The 18,706-nt window shown below is 43.5% G+C and overlaps 2 protein-coding genes and 1 non-coding gene across 5 annotated transcripts; 2 read left to right on the top strand and 1 right to left on the bottom strand.

Moving 5' to 3' along the window:
- The first annotated feature begins 443 nt into the window (after positions 1–443).
- Positions 444–8,575, top strand: glt8d2 (glycosyltransferase 8 domain containing 2). Of its 3 annotated transcripts, none has more exons than XM_060038655.1 (10): positions 444–639; positions 2,143–2,186; positions 3,550–3,642; positions 3,883–4,042; positions 4,621–4,738; positions 5,019–5,103; positions 5,643–5,755; positions 6,334–6,500; positions 6,921–7,033; positions 7,486–8,575. In XM_060038655.1, the coding sequence occupies exons 2-10, from the start codon at positions 2,168–2,170 to the stop codon at positions 7,662–7,664; spliced, it is 1,047 nt and encodes a 348-aa protein (XP_059894638.1). In that variant the 5' UTR covers positions 444–639; positions 2,143–2,167; the 3' UTR covers positions 7,665–8,575. The 3 variants fall into 3 exon arrangements, with proteins under 3 accessions (XP_059894638.1, XP_059894637.1, XP_059894636.1); XM_060038654.1 differs by lacking the exon at positions 444–639 and adding an exon at positions 1,572–1,631; XM_060038653.1 differs by lacking the exons at positions 444–639; positions 2,143–2,186 and adding an exon at positions 2,258–2,685.
- Positions 5,267–5,352, top strand: trnay-gua (transfer RNA tyrosine (anticodon GUA)). The gene is given in 2 exon segments: positions 5,267–5,303; positions 5,317–5,352. It is a non-coding gene; the product is annotated as a tRNA-Tyr (tRNA).
- hsp90b1 (heat shock protein 90, beta (grp94), member 1) lies at positions 8,196–16,903 on the bottom strand. The gene is made up of 18 exons (XM_060038652.1): positions 16,743–16,903; positions 16,253–16,355; positions 15,384–15,525; positions 14,878–14,994; positions 14,004–14,335; positions 13,643–13,754; positions 13,253–13,381; positions 12,908–13,024; positions 12,541–12,678; positions 12,284–12,361; positions 12,092–12,157; positions 11,521–11,787; positions 10,781–11,026; positions 10,254–10,390; positions 9,294–9,372; positions 8,930–9,085; positions 8,562–8,669; positions 8,196–8,437 (listed from the first exon to the last, which is right to left on the bottom strand). The coding sequence occupies exons 1-18, from the start codon at positions 16,789–16,791 to the stop codon at positions 8,417–8,419; spliced, it is 2,397 nt and encodes a 798-aa protein (XP_059894635.1). The 5' UTR covers positions 16,792–16,903; the 3' UTR covers positions 8,196–8,416.
- Between the last annotated feature and the right edge of the window lie 1,803 nt (positions 16,904–18,706).

The following is an 18,706-nucleotide window of genomic DNA, read 5'->3' as shown; positions in this document are numbered from 1 at the left end:
TGGTTTCGTAACTGATCTTGGTCTATAAAGTGTTTATATTGTATCCGTGCTTGATCACTATTCATTCTTTAAGATTGATTAAAATACAAAATATAGCCTATGGGCGAAACTCTTGTCGGCCCTTTCGTAGGCGCAGCGTTATGGGGATTGTAGTTCATATAATAATTTCCGTTTGGGCATCTGAAGGTTTGATAACTTAACAAACAAATGAAAATCTCAATGTTTATGTTATTAGATGCTATGTAGCCTCATTCGTTGGACATATATGAATGTTTTGGTCAAACATCTACATTACAATTGTTTTTTGGGGGGTGGGCTACTCAATATGTAGGAAATGGTCAGGGGACCTCATGCAATCACACGCAAGTTGTGAACACAGAACCTTATACTCTCGCAAGATATAATGCCCAGTTCTGGAGGATGAGTAACATCTGGAAACAAGGCCAGATTCTTGCAGAGAGGGTGGGAGAGGGGGGAGGTGGAGACGTGGAGGGAGAGAGAAGGAGAGGTGGCGAGAGAGAGAGGAGAGAGAACAGAAAAAGGCAGACTCATTGTTTTATGTTTTATGGGGTTTTCACTTAACCGAATGGGGTTAACAGTTATTGAAATAAGGCGAATTGGCTGGCACGTTTCTCAGCGGTAAGTTATTATTAAATGAAAATGCTTGACATTGAGAATTGTTTTAATCAGACATCAAGGGAGTATATAGTTGGTTATTTTTTCCAAGTGAATTGTTCTTATTAATGATCTAGTTGATAGACATGGCCGATTTAGTAGGCAATTATTTCAGCAGTTTGGCTTTAAAATAACTACCAAAGTATGACCATATTTGGGTTTGATTGGTGAAGTAGACTGTGTTGTCAGTAGGCCTAGTTAACTGAAATGCGTAAGCTTACTTTAGGCCAGCACAATGTTTGCATAATTTTGATATTCAAATGTTGTTATTTTCTGAGTAGCCTAAAATATGTAGAATGCAATCAATGATTGCATTCTACATAATGAACAGAAATGTAAAGCAGGCCTATATCTAACATTTCACAAATGTTATTTGTAACATGAACATCTCCTCTTTGCGAAAAGGACGTCGTGTGTCGTTGTACCGTGTTGTGGAAAAATGCCAAACAAAAAACCCCTCTTGCTCACTCATGTTGAATTGCCCAATTCTTGGGTATGTGTGACTGACCAACGCTGTGCTTAAAATCAGGACAATGTTTTTTTGGAATCAAAGTAATCAATCCTTAGTTACGACGCAACAGCTTTTTGGAAGCTCATCGTGTGAGAAATCGAAAAAAGTATGTATGCAGATTCACAAAGTGGGACAAGTCGCGCTAACAAAAAGCATTGAGAACTGGACCAAAGCTGTGTTTCATTGATTTTTCATAATGATTTTGGTGTTTCCTTTTCATTGACAGACTTTCAAATTATTTTCTTTTGTGCCATAGCAGAATCAATCATCTGCAAAAGCAAATTATAATGATAATGTAACATTTTACATATAGTTAAATTAAATGTAATTCAGTTTCAAGGTTCCCAAGTGTATGGGTATGCACAGGGCAGCCTGCTAGCCCTATTAAAGCTACATATGCTATAGGGGACCAGAGTGGAAAGGAAACTCCCCAAAGAAGGCGTTGGTAAGACTTAAACACCAACATTAAACCACCATCCAGAAACAATTAGAATCACGTTTTTTAGGGTAGATTGTCTTGAGGCAGACACTGAACAAGACTCCCAACCACATGGGCAGTAAACAGTTGTCTGGTGCTGGTGGCGGTGAATGATGAGTTCATCCACTCACGTCGCTGGTCTTGTTATAGAATTACTCTCCATTGCTGTTTCCAACCTCATCATTTTATTGTCCATGTTTTACTTCTCTTCTTAATTGTGAACAGAATTACTAACTGTATTGGTATGGAGGTTGGCCAGAACACTACAGCTGTTTTCTTTGCCTAACATCTGTTTTGAGTATAGCCGTATCCTTGGATACACATCATATAAGCAATGCCAAAGGACAGCCAATTTATAATTGACTGTTTACAGATATTTTTGGCCTGGTTTCTTAGTTCGATTTTACTTGCTTTCATGCTTTCTTTCTTTCTTATCTACATTATTTCTATCTTGTTTTCTCTCCAACTCTGTGTTCAGATGGTCCCGGTAGACAACATGAAATATGCCTCTTCTGAGAAAAGGTGAGCAAAAACGGGTTAACCCTAACCCTAACCCTACATATTGTATTGATATATTGGAATTATCTTCAAAGCAAGTAGGTGGCTTTGGTTCAAACCCACAAAGCCTCGAGGACAACATGAAGCGGAAATTTACTTTTTACCTTGCCAGCGTATTTCCTCTCAAACAGACACTCACATTCCCACCACAAATATTATGACAGCAATGACCTGGACATTCTCTGGTCCCGGTATTGAGAAACCCATCCTGCAGTTCTCTACACATCTTCCCTGTTTTTTCTGGGAAACATATCATATTACGGTTGTAAATAGTTGTTGTTGAGGACGTCTGGAGGAGCCATCATGGTAAAGAACCCTAAACACCTCATGTGGGAGTGTTCTACCAAAGCTTGGAAAACATCCAATGCCTCCCTCGCTCCACATGTGCATGTGTGCCTTCACGTGCACCGATTCGGGTGCACAAGGGAAACAGGAGATGTGTTTCAGATGCGGCTTCAGCCTCGTGTGTGTGTTGGTTTTATGCATGTATTCGTATGTTTCTCAGGTAGTGCAGATGTGCATGCATAAGCAGACAACATGTGGATGCATGTTTGCATATTGTTAATAATTGTCACTAGCCATTTCCATATGTGTTTTTGCATGATATGGTGTTTTTGTGAGTACTTTTACCAAGTGTTTGTGTGTATCTGGACTGTAGGTGTGTGCGCTTATGTGTGTGTGTCTGTCTGTGTATGTGCAGTCAACAGCTGTTGCTGACCTATTTCCGGGTACTCCACCAGAAAGGGGAGCAGTTAGTTGGTTTCATCAAGGTTGTAGCACGGATTAGAGAGGGAATTCATGTCTCTTTGTCGTGACCTCATAGGCAACTGGCAAAAACAAAAGCGCAGCATTGCATCTAAACAGTGACGGATGGAAAAGATTATGCAACGTGTGTATGTTTTTGTATCAGTCCCCAGACATTGAGGAGACCTGTGTGATCTTTGTTCTTAAAGCAACAATTCAATGTTTTTTTACAGAGTGTACTGATGACTCATGCAACATGATGGGTATATACCTATACATACACCAAAACAATATCTTTCTAAAAGGCCTTTTTTTTAGCTTATGGCACTTGATTTATTAAGTTTCATTTTTCTTGTTTTAATTGTATTTTGTTTTTAATTTGTCCTATTTCTGTCTCCTTTATCTGTATTTCTTTCCTGTATTTGATATGCAATTCTAAATTTTTCCTGTAAAATCGGACCAGCACAAAATAACCTGGTTGGTTTTTCTAAGATGCTATATAAATAAATGTTCCTTTATGTCCAACCCATGCTCTTGTGATCGGTATAATGGTTTGAGGTTGTCTTTTCTCTGTTTCCTTTAGTGAACCGCGCTCTCCTTACGCTTCTGGTGGTCATGGTGTGTGTCCTGCTCCACAGCAAGCTGTGGGGGGCTCCACCACCGCACCCACAGACAGGTAAACCCCCACCCGGGGAAAGGTTCTGATAGGCCTGCACCCCCACTCAATAAGCCCTGAGCTATCCTAGCCTTGGGCTAATTACTGATCCGTGTGAAAGCCCCAAAATAGTTTAAAAATAGTGTCCCCTGTTTCAGAATTAAGCCCCGGAGGGATGTTCTAAAAACAATGTCAACAATATTATGGTTCTTCACTTCCTTTTTAAGTGTATAATGTATTCATTGTGTAATTCTCTTGTAGAACATAAGGACAACAGCAAAAATGATATTCCTGTGGTGATATGCGCGTCCGAAAATCGAATGGGCGCAGCCATGGCGACCATCAACAGTGTCCATAGCAACACAGATGCCAGTCTGATCTTCTTCATCGTCACTCTTGAAGGAGCAATCCAACTGACACGGTTTGTCCTCCTGTTTAACATATATGTTGCTTTCCTCCTATCTAATAGTGGTGTTTAGTTCATTCATTGATCAGGGCTTGGTTTGTATCGTGATCTATTAATCGATCTAAATGTTTTCCGAGAACGTTTTTTTAATGCCTGATTAATATGTGTACATAAACTAGCAAAAGAAGATGCGTTAAAAGCTAAGGTATATGTATATCAAATTGTGTTATTATTTTCCCAAATAACTATTCCTTTATTCTATTGTGACACAATCCCAGTTGTGGTCGTAGGTTCCAAGTACAACCATAGTCTTTCTTTACCCTGCGTGTGTAACTTGAGAGTGAGCAAGCTTGCTCTCATTCTGATAAAATGTGTGTTGTGTTGTTTCCTCCCAAACCCACCAAACTCTGGGCTAGAACCCGAGTCCTTTTTCCTGCCCCCTCAGGCCAGCGATTCAGCCAGCATGACTTTTGGAAAAGGCTGCAATTCCTATAGTCAAGCGGGCGTGTTTTCCTTTTTTTTCTTCGTCATAAGTGCCACTTTAGTAAATGACAGACCCGTTTAAATTATACTGCTCCTTTCATTTCCCACAGGCAGTACATAGAGCGCAGCGCGTTAAAGGGGATTAAGTACAAGATCCTGGAGTTCAACCCCAAGGTTCTGAGCGGGAAGGTGAAGCCGGACTCATCCCGACCGGACCTCCTGCACCCGGTGAGCCCTGAACCTTATTTATCTGTGTTTTTTACCTTTATTTGTCATACATAGATTTTTTACCTTTCTTATATACTTAAATGTGTTGTTGTGAATCGCTGGATCGTCTGGATGATCATCTGCTTCTGATTCTGAAACCCTGCGGCTTGGCCCTGTTCACCACATGATAGACACAACTTTGTGTTGACATAATGGGAAGATAATTCTACATGGGGCCTTCTTCACTTAATGACTGAAAGCCCTGCAGTCAACCCATTATAATTGTCTGCTTACTTTGCAGCTTAATTTTGTGCGCTTTTATCTACCCCTGCTGGACATTAACTACAACAAACTGATATACCTGGACGATGATGTCATTGTGCAAGGTAAGTCGTGTGTGTGTGTGTGTGTGTGTGTGTGTGTGTGTGTGTGTGTGTGTGTGTGTGTGTGTGTGTGTGTGTGTGTGTGTGTGTGTGTGTGTGTGTGTGTGTGTGTGTGTGTGTGTGTGTGTGTGTGTGTTCAATGGATTGGCTGATTGTTTCTGTATCCCCTTCGATAGCTCAGTTGGTAGAGCGGAGGACTGTAGAGATAAGACTGTAATCCTTAGGTCGCTGGTTCAACTCCGGCTCGAAGGACATTTTGGCTGCTGTAGTGTTTTCCTTAATATTTCATTGTATTCCCTATTCGGATCCTATCTTGACTCTTGATATCTAACATAATGAATAATAACGTCTATAGTATTTCATACTCTTTTTGGATATTTTTCACAGTCTTAGTTGGCTGCATCGTCATCAAACATTTACACAAAAGAGTCCTATAGGATTCTATGTAATTTATAAACGTTATAAAGTTTTTATGATATGAGAACACAGTGATGTAAGTAGTGATGTAAGTAAGGGATAACAACCAAAGCTCCTCTCGTCAGGCGACATCAAGGACCTGTTCAGCATCCGACTGCAGCCAGGCCATGCCGCTGCCTTCGCCAGTGACTGTGACCTGCCCCCCACCCACGAGATGGTGCGCAGTGTGGGTATGCAGGTGAGTGCTGGTCGTCCCCTGCTTGTTTGAAGTGGAACCAAAGCCCAACCCCAGGCGGGGGATTGGTGTGCATTAAGTGATTGTCACTCTAGGTCAAACCCATGCTATTGCATCCGTCACCTCGTATGAGGGTGGCTGTCGTTACTGCTGATTCAGCACCAACGCGGCACACCTTTCCTCTGCTTAGTGAAACTGAATTGGGGGAGTGATTACAGGGAAGCCGGCAGCCCTGCTGCCCCAGAATGATCGATACCTGAAAACAAATGAAGGGTGAGGTCAGCGGGTTAAAGTTCAACCATAGCTAGTGGAACTGCCGCAACAGCACCCCCTATAGTGAAACCCTGGGTATTGCCTCTTTTTGACTGGATTAAAACAAGTGCGAGTGCGGTCTCCCTTTGATTTCATTTAGTGTCTTGAATAATTTTAAATAGAGACACAACACAGTTTTCTCATGTTCTGATTATTCCCCCCCCCCCCCCCTACTCTGAGCATTTTTTACAACTGCTATATAGACTGATAGACAGGTAACAGCTGTGAAATGAGAAAAACTATATATGTGCTTCAAATGTATCTCCTAGACGACCTACATGGGTTTCCTGGACTACAGAAAGAAGGAAGTGAGAGACCTAGGCATCAACCCCAGAGATTGCACCTTCAACCCTGGGGTCTTTGTGGCAGATATGCAGGAGTGGAAGAAACAGAAGATCACCAAACAGCTGGAGAAATGGATGGAGGAGAACGTCAAGTGAGTATTCCCATGTACTCAAGCGGAGACAATTTTGTTTTGCACTTGCCAAACTAAACTTTGGACTCTCATACAGACAATGCACATGGAATCTTATTTAAAAAGTTTTCCAAAAAGTATCCCATTAGTTGTTTTTACATCTGCACTTGATCAAAATAAATGAAACATGCAAAGACGTCTGAGAATCACACGTCTATGGGTTGGACTCAACAACCTCAACTTTGAGATGACTGGTGAGTCGATACCTCAACTATCCTGGTCTCTCTCTTCCCTTCCAAAAAGCACCCTAATATTTGTAGAAGGAGAATCATATAATCCTATAGTATTAACGTAGCAAAACACACATTGGACCTGACATGGCCTTTTGATTTGGGGCATAACGTTTTGGTTGAATAAGTCCCCCTCCTTCTCCCAAACTAGGCAGAACCTCTACAGCAGCTCCATCGCTGGGGGCGTGGCCACCCCACCCATGCTGATCGTCTTCCACAACAAGTACACCACCATCGACCCGTCCTGGAACGTCCGGCATCTAGGTGAGAGGGTTACCATGCCGACGACATGCGGTTGACGCATTTAAGACAACTTAACAACTGACTTCAAGGCTTAGGATATAATTATTTTTTATGTAATTATTACTGCTTGTTTTTAATGTAATAAATGTAATTTTTACTGTTTGTTGTCAAATATGTTGTATGTCGCCTTGGAGAGAGGCATCTGCCAAATGAAATTAAAGTAAAAAAAAAAGTAATATGGTTTGATTTTCAAGAAGAACCAGCAACCGTGTTCAGATTCAGAACATAGATAACCCTAGGATTTGAATTGATCGTACCAAATGGCCCATTGCAGGCTTTATATGACAGGAAGGGAAACATTAAACCATATGATGTACGTGTTTCAGGCCCTCATTTTGAAAAGCACTTTATCAATAGTGATTGATTTCAATTGTTGCTTTGAAGTAGAATCACCCTTTTTGTTGCCCAACTAGGATGGAGTCCTAGCTCAAGCTACCCCAGCTATGTCCTCGACAAAGCCAACCTGCTGCACTGGAACGGCCTCTACAAACCCTGGAAATACCCCAGTGTCCACCTCGACGTGTGGGAGAAGTGGTTTATCCCCGACCCTACAGGAAACTTCTTCTTGCTGCGACCCGACAGCGACAGCTGAAGACTGAAGGCTGTTACCCATTTTGGTTCAAATGTGGGCGTTGGAATGCTGTAATCACTAGTGAGCAATGAAAAAGCTGACCGGTGGAAAACAAAAAATCATCAGTCAGGAAACATTGCACGATGCAAACTTGAGGGAATGTGACTGATGAGTGTATTAAGAAATAAGTGCCTTGTTCAGAGTGTAAGCAAGACGGCAATATATATTATATACATTTCCAAAGAACATAGGAAATCGTTGATAACACTCGATCGTTATTGAGGATTTCAGCAAGATTCATTGAATCCTCATATCTGGAAAATTGATGACAGAAGCTGAATCAAGACATCAATTTCGATTCATGTGAAAATTAAATAATGTTGGTGGTTTCTATTTGTTTGTTTGCAGAGATATTTGAACTATTTCCAACAGCAAGGTCACTTTCCCTTAATCAACTCTGCGATTGATACATGCTGATGTCGTGGCCAATATGCGCATATGTTCTCAGGAAGGTAATTAGAGTAGGAAAGAACCCACACAAGACCAAGATGATTCCTTACAAACACATTTAATGGCCCTCATGAAAGGAAGCGCAACGCTCCATAACTGCTCAGTTAAATATTAACAAATTTACAGTCATGTTGAATGCAAAAAGAAACAACACAGATGAACCCTACTAAAGTGTCTTTATATATTAATCCCTGAAATAGCGCCCCCCCCCCCCCCCCCGATCCCTGATCCCCCACACCCTGACCAGGTTAGTCCGGCTCCTCTCACAGCTCTATCTTCGCACTCTGGGAACAGAAACAAACAGAAAGAGTTTTTACATATATACCCCCAAAGGAAACGGTAACACCACTGGTAAAGGTTGTGCAGATTGAACAGTGTACAGCATGAGCATGTTGAAAAAATAAATACCTGATCCACTTCTTCCTCTTCATCTTTAATTTCCTCCACGTCCTCCTCCGCACCCTCCTCTTCCTCAGCCTGCTCCTCTTCAGGCTCCTCCTCCACCTCCTCTTCAACCTGGCCACAAAAAAAACAATCATTTATACATCATTTTTTAATAATTTTATGAGGCTGGGAGTCACACAGATTGGTAAACGGTTAAAAATGTTGAGGTATGAGGTAAGAGATGGTTGAGTTTAGGAAAGGGTTCCCTGTGATTATAATCATGGTACAAAGCCATAAGGGAAACCACTGCAGAAAAGGCCCACATAGTCCTGGGCTACGGCTGGGTCAATGACACTTCATCAGTACAAAGTATACACATTTGACCTGCGTACCTTTTCGTCCACGTCCACGTTCATGCTGAGACGCAGCATGCGCTCGATCCTGTCCCCGTAGGCCTTGGTGTCGGCCAGCTGGAAGCCCGAGCGCAGCGTGGCCGTCTCGAACAGCACCACCGCCAGGTCGGAGGACGTCTGGTCGTCTGGGTCGCTCTGGGCCAAGCACAGGTCAAGAGGTCAATAGGTCAATAAAGCAAGATGGCGTTTGTGTAAATGCCGTACAGTTGTAGCGATGGAACTCTTGTGGGATCCAAATCGAAAAAAAAGGAAGCTTAATAATTATATTACAACCTCAGAGAAATATGAAAGAATTGGTATAAATTATACTGTTTGTGAATAACTATGGAGGAATTGAACTTACCGCTACTCTCTTGAGCATTTCCTTGATGAGAGGGTGTTTGGGGTTGATTTCTAGAGTCTTCTTCTGGTTTGCATAGTAGCTGAAAAGATGAGAAGAAAGTGGTGTCAGATATCCCCACATTGATATATACGATTAGATCGGTACCGACTTGATGCCTTCGCAATATCTACAATTAGGGAGGCAAACAATTAATCGATTATCGATTAATTGTCGATAAGAGATTACTCGATTAAAATAAATTACTTGCAATTAATCGCATTTTTAACCCGTAATTTTCCAACCATCCACGTGAGGGCGCGCTTGACGCCAGACGTACTTGACGCACACGCGGGAACACAAGCGGGAACACAAGCGAAGCAGAACAAGACAAACGAAAAGCGGGACACACGATGAAGAGGGCAAAACGGAGTGCAGTATGGAGCCACTTTAAGTTGGTTAATGACGACAAATGACAAATGTACTTATTGTAAGTCGCTTTGGATAAAAGCGTCTGCTAAATGCCCTAAATGCAAGTACAACAACTAAACGACTTCGTTGAATTATCACCTAAATGTGTCACATTCAGAAGGAAATTCAGCTTCTCAGAAGAATTGCCGCTTATCAATTAATCGATCATCGATCGATAAGATGAAACAACTATCGATTAATGAATTACTCGATAATTTGCATCCCTATCTACAATATTTTAATAATTTGTTTTATTTAATTTGGTAAACTACAGTGAAATAAATCCTTTTTCATTGTTATATTTGTATAGTTTAAGACTCATGCATTCTTGGCTTATATGGCAAAATACCATCATGATGATCATGACAACAGCAAGGTCTCTCCCCCCTCAAAATATCAACCCATTATTTAATGACAACATGCTATTCTGACATTTCTAATAAATAAATAAGAAACTAAATGAAGAAATAATTGAGCCTTAGTTCAGCTCATTTCCCAGGAGTGGGAGCTCACTTGGTGGAGATGTCTTTGCCTGTCTGGTAGGCCTGGGACTTCATGATGCGCTCCATGTTTCCTGACCAGCCGTACTGACTGGCCACCAGGGCACAGGGAGACCGGGTCAGTCGCTGGGACAGCACCGCCTTCTCAATCTGCAGGGGGAAACACATTCCCAAAAGAAAATCAAAACAACAAAACAAGTCAGCTTTTGTCTCATAAATGGGGAACAGATCCAATTTCCGTGCAACAAAATGGAAAACACATTCAGATTTTGGTCATACTTGGAGCAATTGAAATGTTCGTCATTATTGTAATTATGTCATCACTTTTGCTGGAGATTGGATGAGACTTTGCAAGAAAATAGAGACAGAGTTCAAAAATAATATAATAATGAATCAATAATCTGGTCATTCAAATCTTGATTGTTACGGGCCTCATTCACCTAGCGGGCATTGTGGCTCTAAAGTTAAACGCTGAGTGGGGGAGTGGCCAAATGGCCACCAGGTGAATAAGGCCCATGAAGAACAGAGACATGATCTCACCATGTCCTTAAGAGCCTTCTCCTTCATCCAGGTGGTGAGAGGCTCGTACTCCTTCTCCAGCGTCTCCCGCGTCTCCTTGGCCTTCTCGCTCTCGTCGAACTTCACGCCCTCCTTGGCCACGTTCTGGAAGCGTTTGCCGTCGAACTCGGGCAGAGCCTGGACGCAGTACTCGTCCACGGGCTCCGTCAGGTACACCACCTCGTAGCCCTTCTTCAGCAGCCGCTCCACGAACGGAGACGCCTCCGCCTGGACACCGCGAACAAGAACAGTTTAAGAGAGGTGCTGTCGGAGAGGTTTAGGAGCGGCGATTTGTGGGTATGTTGTTAGAAAGATCGGCCACAGGCCCACAGCCATCTGTCAGCTGTTAGGGAGTTGAGGTTTTGCTATGAAGTCTCACTTTGTTCTGTGAAGAGTCACCGGAACTAATTTGTATTGTTCTCACAGATGCTCTTCATAAAGTAACAGAGAATTGTTTAAAGAAAGATTTCAGAGATTATTTCCCAAAACCCTGGGAGAACATGAACATGAATAGACAAACTTGGGTCTCCATAGTTCAAATTACCCTTTCAATCTATTTATTATAGTTAACGAATGCACAACACGAATTACCTATAATTAAACCCTACAAATTGAAGTCGATCACGTTCAGAAAGCTGTGTGCTATCGGAAGTCCTTTCTGCGATCGCTAACTACCTACGCTAACCACCTCGCTAACTACCACGATACGGCAGTTATCTCACCTCCTTCTTGCTGGTGCCGGACATGAAGTAGATCTTGTCCTGCTTCTCCTTCATGCGCTCCACGTACTCCTCCAGGCTGGTGAGACCCTCACTGTGGGAGCTCTGGAAGCGCAGCAGCTTGGCGAGCCGGGTGCGGTTGGAGTGGTCCTCGATCACGCCCAGCTTGATGTTGGTGCCGAACTCCTTCCAGAACTTTTCGTTGTAATGTTCCTCCGCGATTTTCTTGATCATGTCCAGCGTCTTGCGCACCAGCTTCTTGCGAATGACCTGGGAGTGGGCCGCAAGGGAACGTTTATTTGATCATGATTTCCCCAACTACACACTAAACAACACAATACATCGGATGATTTCCGTTCCATTCCAATCCAAACATTCTGTGTTTCTCTATTTCACACAAAAAAGGGGAATAAAATCACGCATGATTATCAAAAGGCTTTCCTTTGCTTCATGTCACCACTCACTCAACCCCAAAACAAACGTTGAAGCTCGTAATGTGTGGTGAAAATCATAATTTCACATTGTGGCAAAGACCTGCATAAAGAAAAAACAAAAAATAGAGGGAGCTGCTCACCTTCAGCAGCTTGTGTTGCTGGAGTGTTTCTCTCGACACGTTCAACGGAAGGTCGTCAGAGTCCACCTGATTGAGAGAAGGTTAAATAAATATTACAGAGTACTCAAAAGGGGGGAAGTAAATACTCATACGGCTTCTACAAAGAAGCTATTTATACATCAACGTTGAAAAAATAACCCTTATTCTACTCACCACACCCCTAACGAAGTTCAGATACTTGGGCATCATGTCATGGAAGTCGTCTGTGATGAACACACGGCGGACAAACAGCTACAAAAAAAAACACAACACGACATCACTTAGGGAAGGGGAAACCCTGCAATGATTCATTGAACCGTAAGAGCCCCACACAGCCAGACCTCGACAGGAAGCTGACCGAGTTCCTGGCCAGCCTCAGTATAAACCCCGCCCTCAATCGGCGGACACAGGCGAGAAGTCCGGCAGCGTACCTTGATGAAGTCGTTCTTCTTGGTGCCATACTCGTCGAACAGGCCTCGCGGGGCCGTGGCCGGCACAAAGAGGATGGACTTGAAGGTGACCTCGCCCTCCGCTGTGAAGTGGATGTGTCCCAGGGGCTCCTCCGTGTCCTGGCCACAGATTAGAGGGGAGGTTTAGGAACATGTGGTGTATTTTGAACACAGATCGAATGTAAGATAGGTGCATGCTAGGGGTCTAGGAAGAGGCGAGGGGGTCTTGAGAGGCGGGTGGGAGTCAAGGGGGAGATAAGGGGGGTCTTTGGAGCGGGGAGGGGGATTAGAGAGAGGTGAGGAGGTGTAGGGAGAGATGAGGGTCGAGGGAGAGGTGAGGTGGGCTCACCCTAGAGAAGGTCTTGTAGAAGGCCTTGTACTCATCCTCCTCCACCTCCTTGGCCTGTCTCTGCCAGATGGGCTTGATGTCGTTCATCAGCTCCCAGTCCCACACCGTCTTCTCCACCTGACACCCAATAAACAAATGATCAAATAATTAAACACTTTTTTTTTCTGGTCATTCTGTGGCCAAATTCCGTGTAATATTTTGACCAACTGACCAACCGACTACCTGTATATAGACATATTTTCTGTAGTTGTACTTGCTGTTATGCCAACCGTGTTTCCCTGTCTGGGATTTGATGTATGCATTATCTTATATGCAAATAATTGTTTTACAAAAATGTCTGCCTACCTTCTTGGTCTTGGGCTTGTCTTTGTCCTCCTCCTCTTCCTCCACATCCACCTCATCCTCCTCCACATCTCCCTCCTTCGTCTTCTCGGCTTCGGCCTCCTCATCGATCGGCTCCTCAATCGTCTCGGTCTGAACAGGAATGCGGAACAATTGCACCCAACCGTCGACTTATGCTTGCCATCTTCTCATGGACACTGACATGAATACAGTGGCTCGGTGAAATACCGCGGGATGTGTTTGAATAAACATGTGTAAGAGGTAGACAATGTAGACATTTTCCGCCTAGTGGCCATCTTGGTTAAACACTTGCTTTGAATAGCAGCTAGCAAGTACAGCTAACATGGCCACTAGGGGAATGAGGCCCGTGGCTGGGGATGGGGTTGGCCTCACCTTGCTGCTCCACACGTAGATGGGGAAGTTGATGAACTGAGAGTACTTCCTCACAAGGTTCTTGATGGTCTCCAGCTCCAGGAAGTCTGACGCCTCCTCTTTCATCACCAGCCTGGGAGGAGCCCAAATAAAGCAGCGTTAGCAATTCATGTGCAATAATTCTGGTGGTTGATATCTGTATTCCCATTGTGTCATACATGGTGCTAAAATGCTAGCAAGTGTCGCACCAACTAGTAAGCTGGTGCGACATTGTTAACAACCGCACAAACGACTCCTGCACGTCACGATGATGCATGCCGACGACATGAAGGTTGGTGCCGGATTGTTGTCGTCTTTCAAATTGGTCGTCGTGACAACTCACGTGATGGTGGTGCCCCGGCCCAGCGTATTTCCGCGGGGGTCCTCCGCGATGGAGAACTCGTTGGAGTCCGACTCCCAGATGTGCTGCGTGCCGTTGTTGCTCTTGGACGTCACGATCACCTTGTCCGCCACCAGGAAGGCCGAGTAGAAGCCCACGCCAAACTGGCCAATCAGCTCGGAGGAGGACTGGTCCTCCCCCTGCGACTCGGTCATCTGGGTGAGGAACTCGCTGGTGCCCGACTTGGCGATGGTGCCCAGGTTCCTCACCAGGTCCTCCTTGGTCATGCCCACGCCCGTGTCGGTGATGTGGAGCAGGTTGTTGGCTTTGTCCGCCTGGGTGGGAGCACAGCAGGGACTTCTGTTAACTCTGAGAATGCATGAGACATGGCGGCCGCGTTCAGCCCTGTGATTGGGCTATCGATGTTTAGTGAAAACTGGTCAGGTAAAGTAAGGTAGGGAAGATGGAAGAAGACTGACAATGCCCTTTTACAGAATTTTGCCACAAATGTATAGGGTAGAGGTAAGATTGCAGTGATTGTTTTGGGGAATGGAAAGGTTGATGCTTGGAATCATTGTTGGTAATACTGATTTCAGTCATTAGTCATCATGAGACCACACAGACAAAGAAGCGGTTGAAGTGACTGCAGCCTTCAGCCTCAAAGAATAACATCCATGCTGGGATGCAGCTGGACTATTTGCAATGCAAATGTAAGAAATCGTCCAACCCACAAACACACTCTCCCAGCTGATCTCACGACAGGCTAAAAGCCCCCGTCGGTCTCCTCTGACACGGGTTCCAGTGACGCCATGTAAAGCAGGAGGTCGACAAATGAACACATGAATGATTAAATGAGAGTTTAACCGGGGCGACCCACCTTGATCTTCACAGTCAGCTCTTCCATGTCTCCCAGCGCCGCGTCGTCCGTCAGCGACATCAGCCGGATCTTATCCAGGGCGTCCGAGGCGTTCGAGATGAGTTCTCTCAGGAAGATCTAGAGTGCACGGCGCCACATATGTACATCCATTAAAAAACGAGAAGTGGTCGGCTTCATACGCCCGAGGATTTCAACCGATGTTGTGACATAGTGGGTGCACAGTTTGGGATTTTGCATTTCGGAACTAATGGTTGATTTGTTATCTTTACGCTCAGATGAGATTTCATGTTGCCATGAAGTAATGTAATGGACATTTTTTGACGTGCCCATAACCGATTGAATCAAGTTATTAAAGGTTTATAATAACTGTTTAGCAAGCGGAGCAAGCGGACAATACAAATTATGTTCGTCTATCCTAAAGAAGGGAAAACTGAGTCCTTTAGAGCTAATCTATTTTAGCACTAGTGTTGGTGTGTTGGAGAGTTGTGTGGAGGGAGGCCGCCCACCTCCTTGTTCTTGTACAGAGAGTTGATGATCAGCTTCATCATCCGGTTCACCTCCGCCTGGAAAGCGTGCTTCTCCGACTTCTCCCGGATCTCTTTGATCTGCGCAGCGTTCAGCCCGTCCAGCTGGATCGCCTCCTCCTCCCTTTCATTCAAAACATGTTTTTATTTAAACATTTTTAATCATTTTTCCAAAGTAAATTTGAATCTTTTTGTAACTACTTGACAGTAAGATTTGGATCAGCAAGCTAGTCACCTGTGAGTTTGTCACATCAATTAGACCCTGCATGTGCAAGAGGTTAAAGAGCGGACTTGCTTATCTTACATAAATTATTTGTATTGGTAATTGTTTTTGATAACGCGACATTCGACCTACTGATTATTCATCTTCAGCCACCAACGGTTTTACATCTCAGTGGGGGATTTACAATACACTTGCACTCAAATGGAGATAACTTTGCCAAGGTCAGGCCTAATCTACAAACAATTGCCAAGCACTTCAACAGGTATTTACACAAACCCATTGTGAACTATAGCTTCCATCAATGGAAGGATGGTGGTTTCATGTAATTATGTTTTAACTCCTAAACAACTTTGGCTTTCCAGATAATACAATTCATTACATTTATAAACCTCTCTCTCTCTCTCTCTCTCTCTCTCTCTCTCTCTCTCTCTCTCTCTCTCTCTCTCTCTCTCTCTCTCTCTCTCTCTCTCTCTCTCTCTCTCTCTCTCTCTCTCTCTCTCTCTCTCTCTCTCTCTCTCTCTCTCTCTCTCTCTCTCTCTCTCTCTCTCTCTCTCTCTCTCTCTCTCTCTCTCTCATCCCATTCAGTGTGCGTGGTGTTTAGTAAGTTTCCATAGCAGGGAGCACCAACCTGTGGACCACCTCATCGTCTGTCCTCGACGCGTCTCTGCTCTTCCCAAGGTCCTCGTCAACAGCCCCATCGATATCAAGATCATCCTCAGCCCTGACGGCGGCTTGGGAGTAGAAAACACAGGTCAGTTAACTCATCAATGTTCATACAGCAGCGCTCTCTCTTTTTCTGTTGGTTTCGGTTGATAGGACATAGAAATAACAGTAATTTTTTGAACAGTAGATACAGTATCAGTGGGGATTTTATAATTATTTTAAGAAATGCACTTATTACGCAGCCCTTAATGATACACAACACAGCCCTTAAGGCATAATAAGATACAGAACACTCCATCGATATTGCAATATTAGAAAAACGCTCTATATTTATCTGCTTAATGTACCCTCATGTTGTGTGATATAGCATCTCATTGACTGACAGCATCCCCGCCGGCCAATTATCCTTAGGATGTTGCCGGAAATATACCTGAATAAATAATCAATATACTTACTGAACGCAAGAAGAGCAAAGATCAACCCCGCTATCCAAAACCGTCCCATTCCGGCGGCGATATAAACTCAGTGTTCTCGTATTGTTGGTAGATATACAAACCATCTGCGTGCCTTCTAAAATGAGCGGCACAAACTTATCCACCTCTCCTTTATCACACTTCATATTTGCGTACCTGGAGGCTGGGGTTCGCCCTGCTCGACCAATTACTGCTCACCACGCACAACATTTGACCAATGGTAGAGCACTTCGTCAGGGTGATCCTCCAATGGTGACGTTACATGCCAGTTCAACACACCCAATTCGTGGCTATACTCTATTGGCCGATAAACACGGTAAACACTGTTTAGCAAGTGCAACTTTTCCAATTTTTTCGTAATGACATTGTCAAAGACGGACAATGACACAGATTTAGGACTAAGGACATTCACACAGATTCGTATATTGGCCTAACAATGTACCTCGGGCTATTGAAGATCCACTTAAATACAAATGTATTGCCTCTAGGCTCTCCCTGAAGGCATAGACACACGTAATTAGGCTTATTGAAATTGTATAGGGCCCACCTCTAGAATGATCCAATGAATAACAACTGAAAGAAGTGTATGTGTGTGTGTGTGTGTGTGTGTGTGTGTGTGTGTGTGTGTGTGTGTGTGTGTGTGTGTGTGTGTGTGTGTGTGTGTGTGTGTGTGTGTGTGTGTGTGTGTGTGTGTGTGCGTGCGTGCGTGCGTGCGTGCGTGCGTGCGTGCGTGCGTGCGTGCGTGCGTGCGTGCGTGCGTGCGTGTGTGTGTGTGTGTGTGTGTGTGTGTGTGCGTGTGTGCGTGTGTCTTTCAGTTGCAAAAACACTTTTCTTTAAGAAATATCCATCTCATTTGATTTGCAATCAAATCTATGACTCAAACATTAAATTAAGACAGCATGATGTCATCTTGCACTGAAGCTGTTCATTTTATTCTCAAGTCCCCCAACTTCTTGTTGGTTTATATCCTATGGTTGATTTGTTTTAACTTACAGGTGTGTATATTGATCACCAGTAGCCCACTGGGTGCTACTGGAGATACTGAAGAGGGTTTCAGGTCTCTCTTAGGCTCCATCCTGTGGTTTACAGCCTATACTGATAAACTGGCAACAACACTGGGCTGGAGATTTACAACTTGGGAGGGTGGTACCACATGGTGGTAGATGTTTTTCCAGCTTTACCTTTTTTTTTGTAGGTCATACCGATGTGGTTAATGTTGTTTTTTTTCCAGAATTCAAAAATATGCAACAAAATATGCATACACCTAAAAACAAATGTAGTTTGGAAATTGGCAACTGTTTATGGATTTGCCTACGGATTGGTTTGGTGTCAGATTCTATTATAGATGAGACTACTTTTGGAACATGTTTGGTCCCGTTATAATAAACGTATTGATAGTTAGGACTTATACGTATTTTACTGACTACACAAGGCTTTTGAATCTAATTCGATCACTTTTTTGTGAGCAGTCACTGTGACATCTCTGGAGTCAATGTTTGTTTATAGAGGTCTAAATTGATCAGGTCAACGTCCCAGCAACGACACGGGGCGCAACTGGTGACTCATCCTCTACACGTGGAACATGCCAAAAAGGTTATGTTATAATATATTCACCAAGTTTATAAATTACGTTTCAGCCTTAAGAACATTTTAGAAAAACAAAAACATAATTTCAAATCTAAGTGTTTTTTTTTCTTTCTAAGGTTTAGGCTAATGCATGTTCTGAACTGGGTCTTATATCGATTCTACCCTGGAGAATACAATCCATTCGTCTCCACTAAACTAATTACTGCATTGTACACATTTATTAACTGCGATGTGGTCGAAAGCAAGGAACAGCACGGTAAGGGGAACCACACAAAATGACAGGGTCGCTGTCATATGCCCGAAGCCCACGCCCACCACGTGTTACACAGAATTACAAAAGATGTGGATGGCCTTGCAAA

The sequence above is a fragment of the Gadus macrocephalus genome, chromosome 19 (assembly GCF_031168955.1).
Source record: "Gadus macrocephalus chromosome 19, ASM3116895v1".
In the NCBI taxonomy this organism is placed as follows: Eukaryota; Metazoa; Chordata; class Actinopteri; order Gadiformes; family Gadidae; genus Gadus; species Gadus macrocephalus.
The sequence above is the reverse complement of the archived record's forward strand: the minus strand, read 5'-3'. Positions and strand labels throughout refer to the sequence as shown.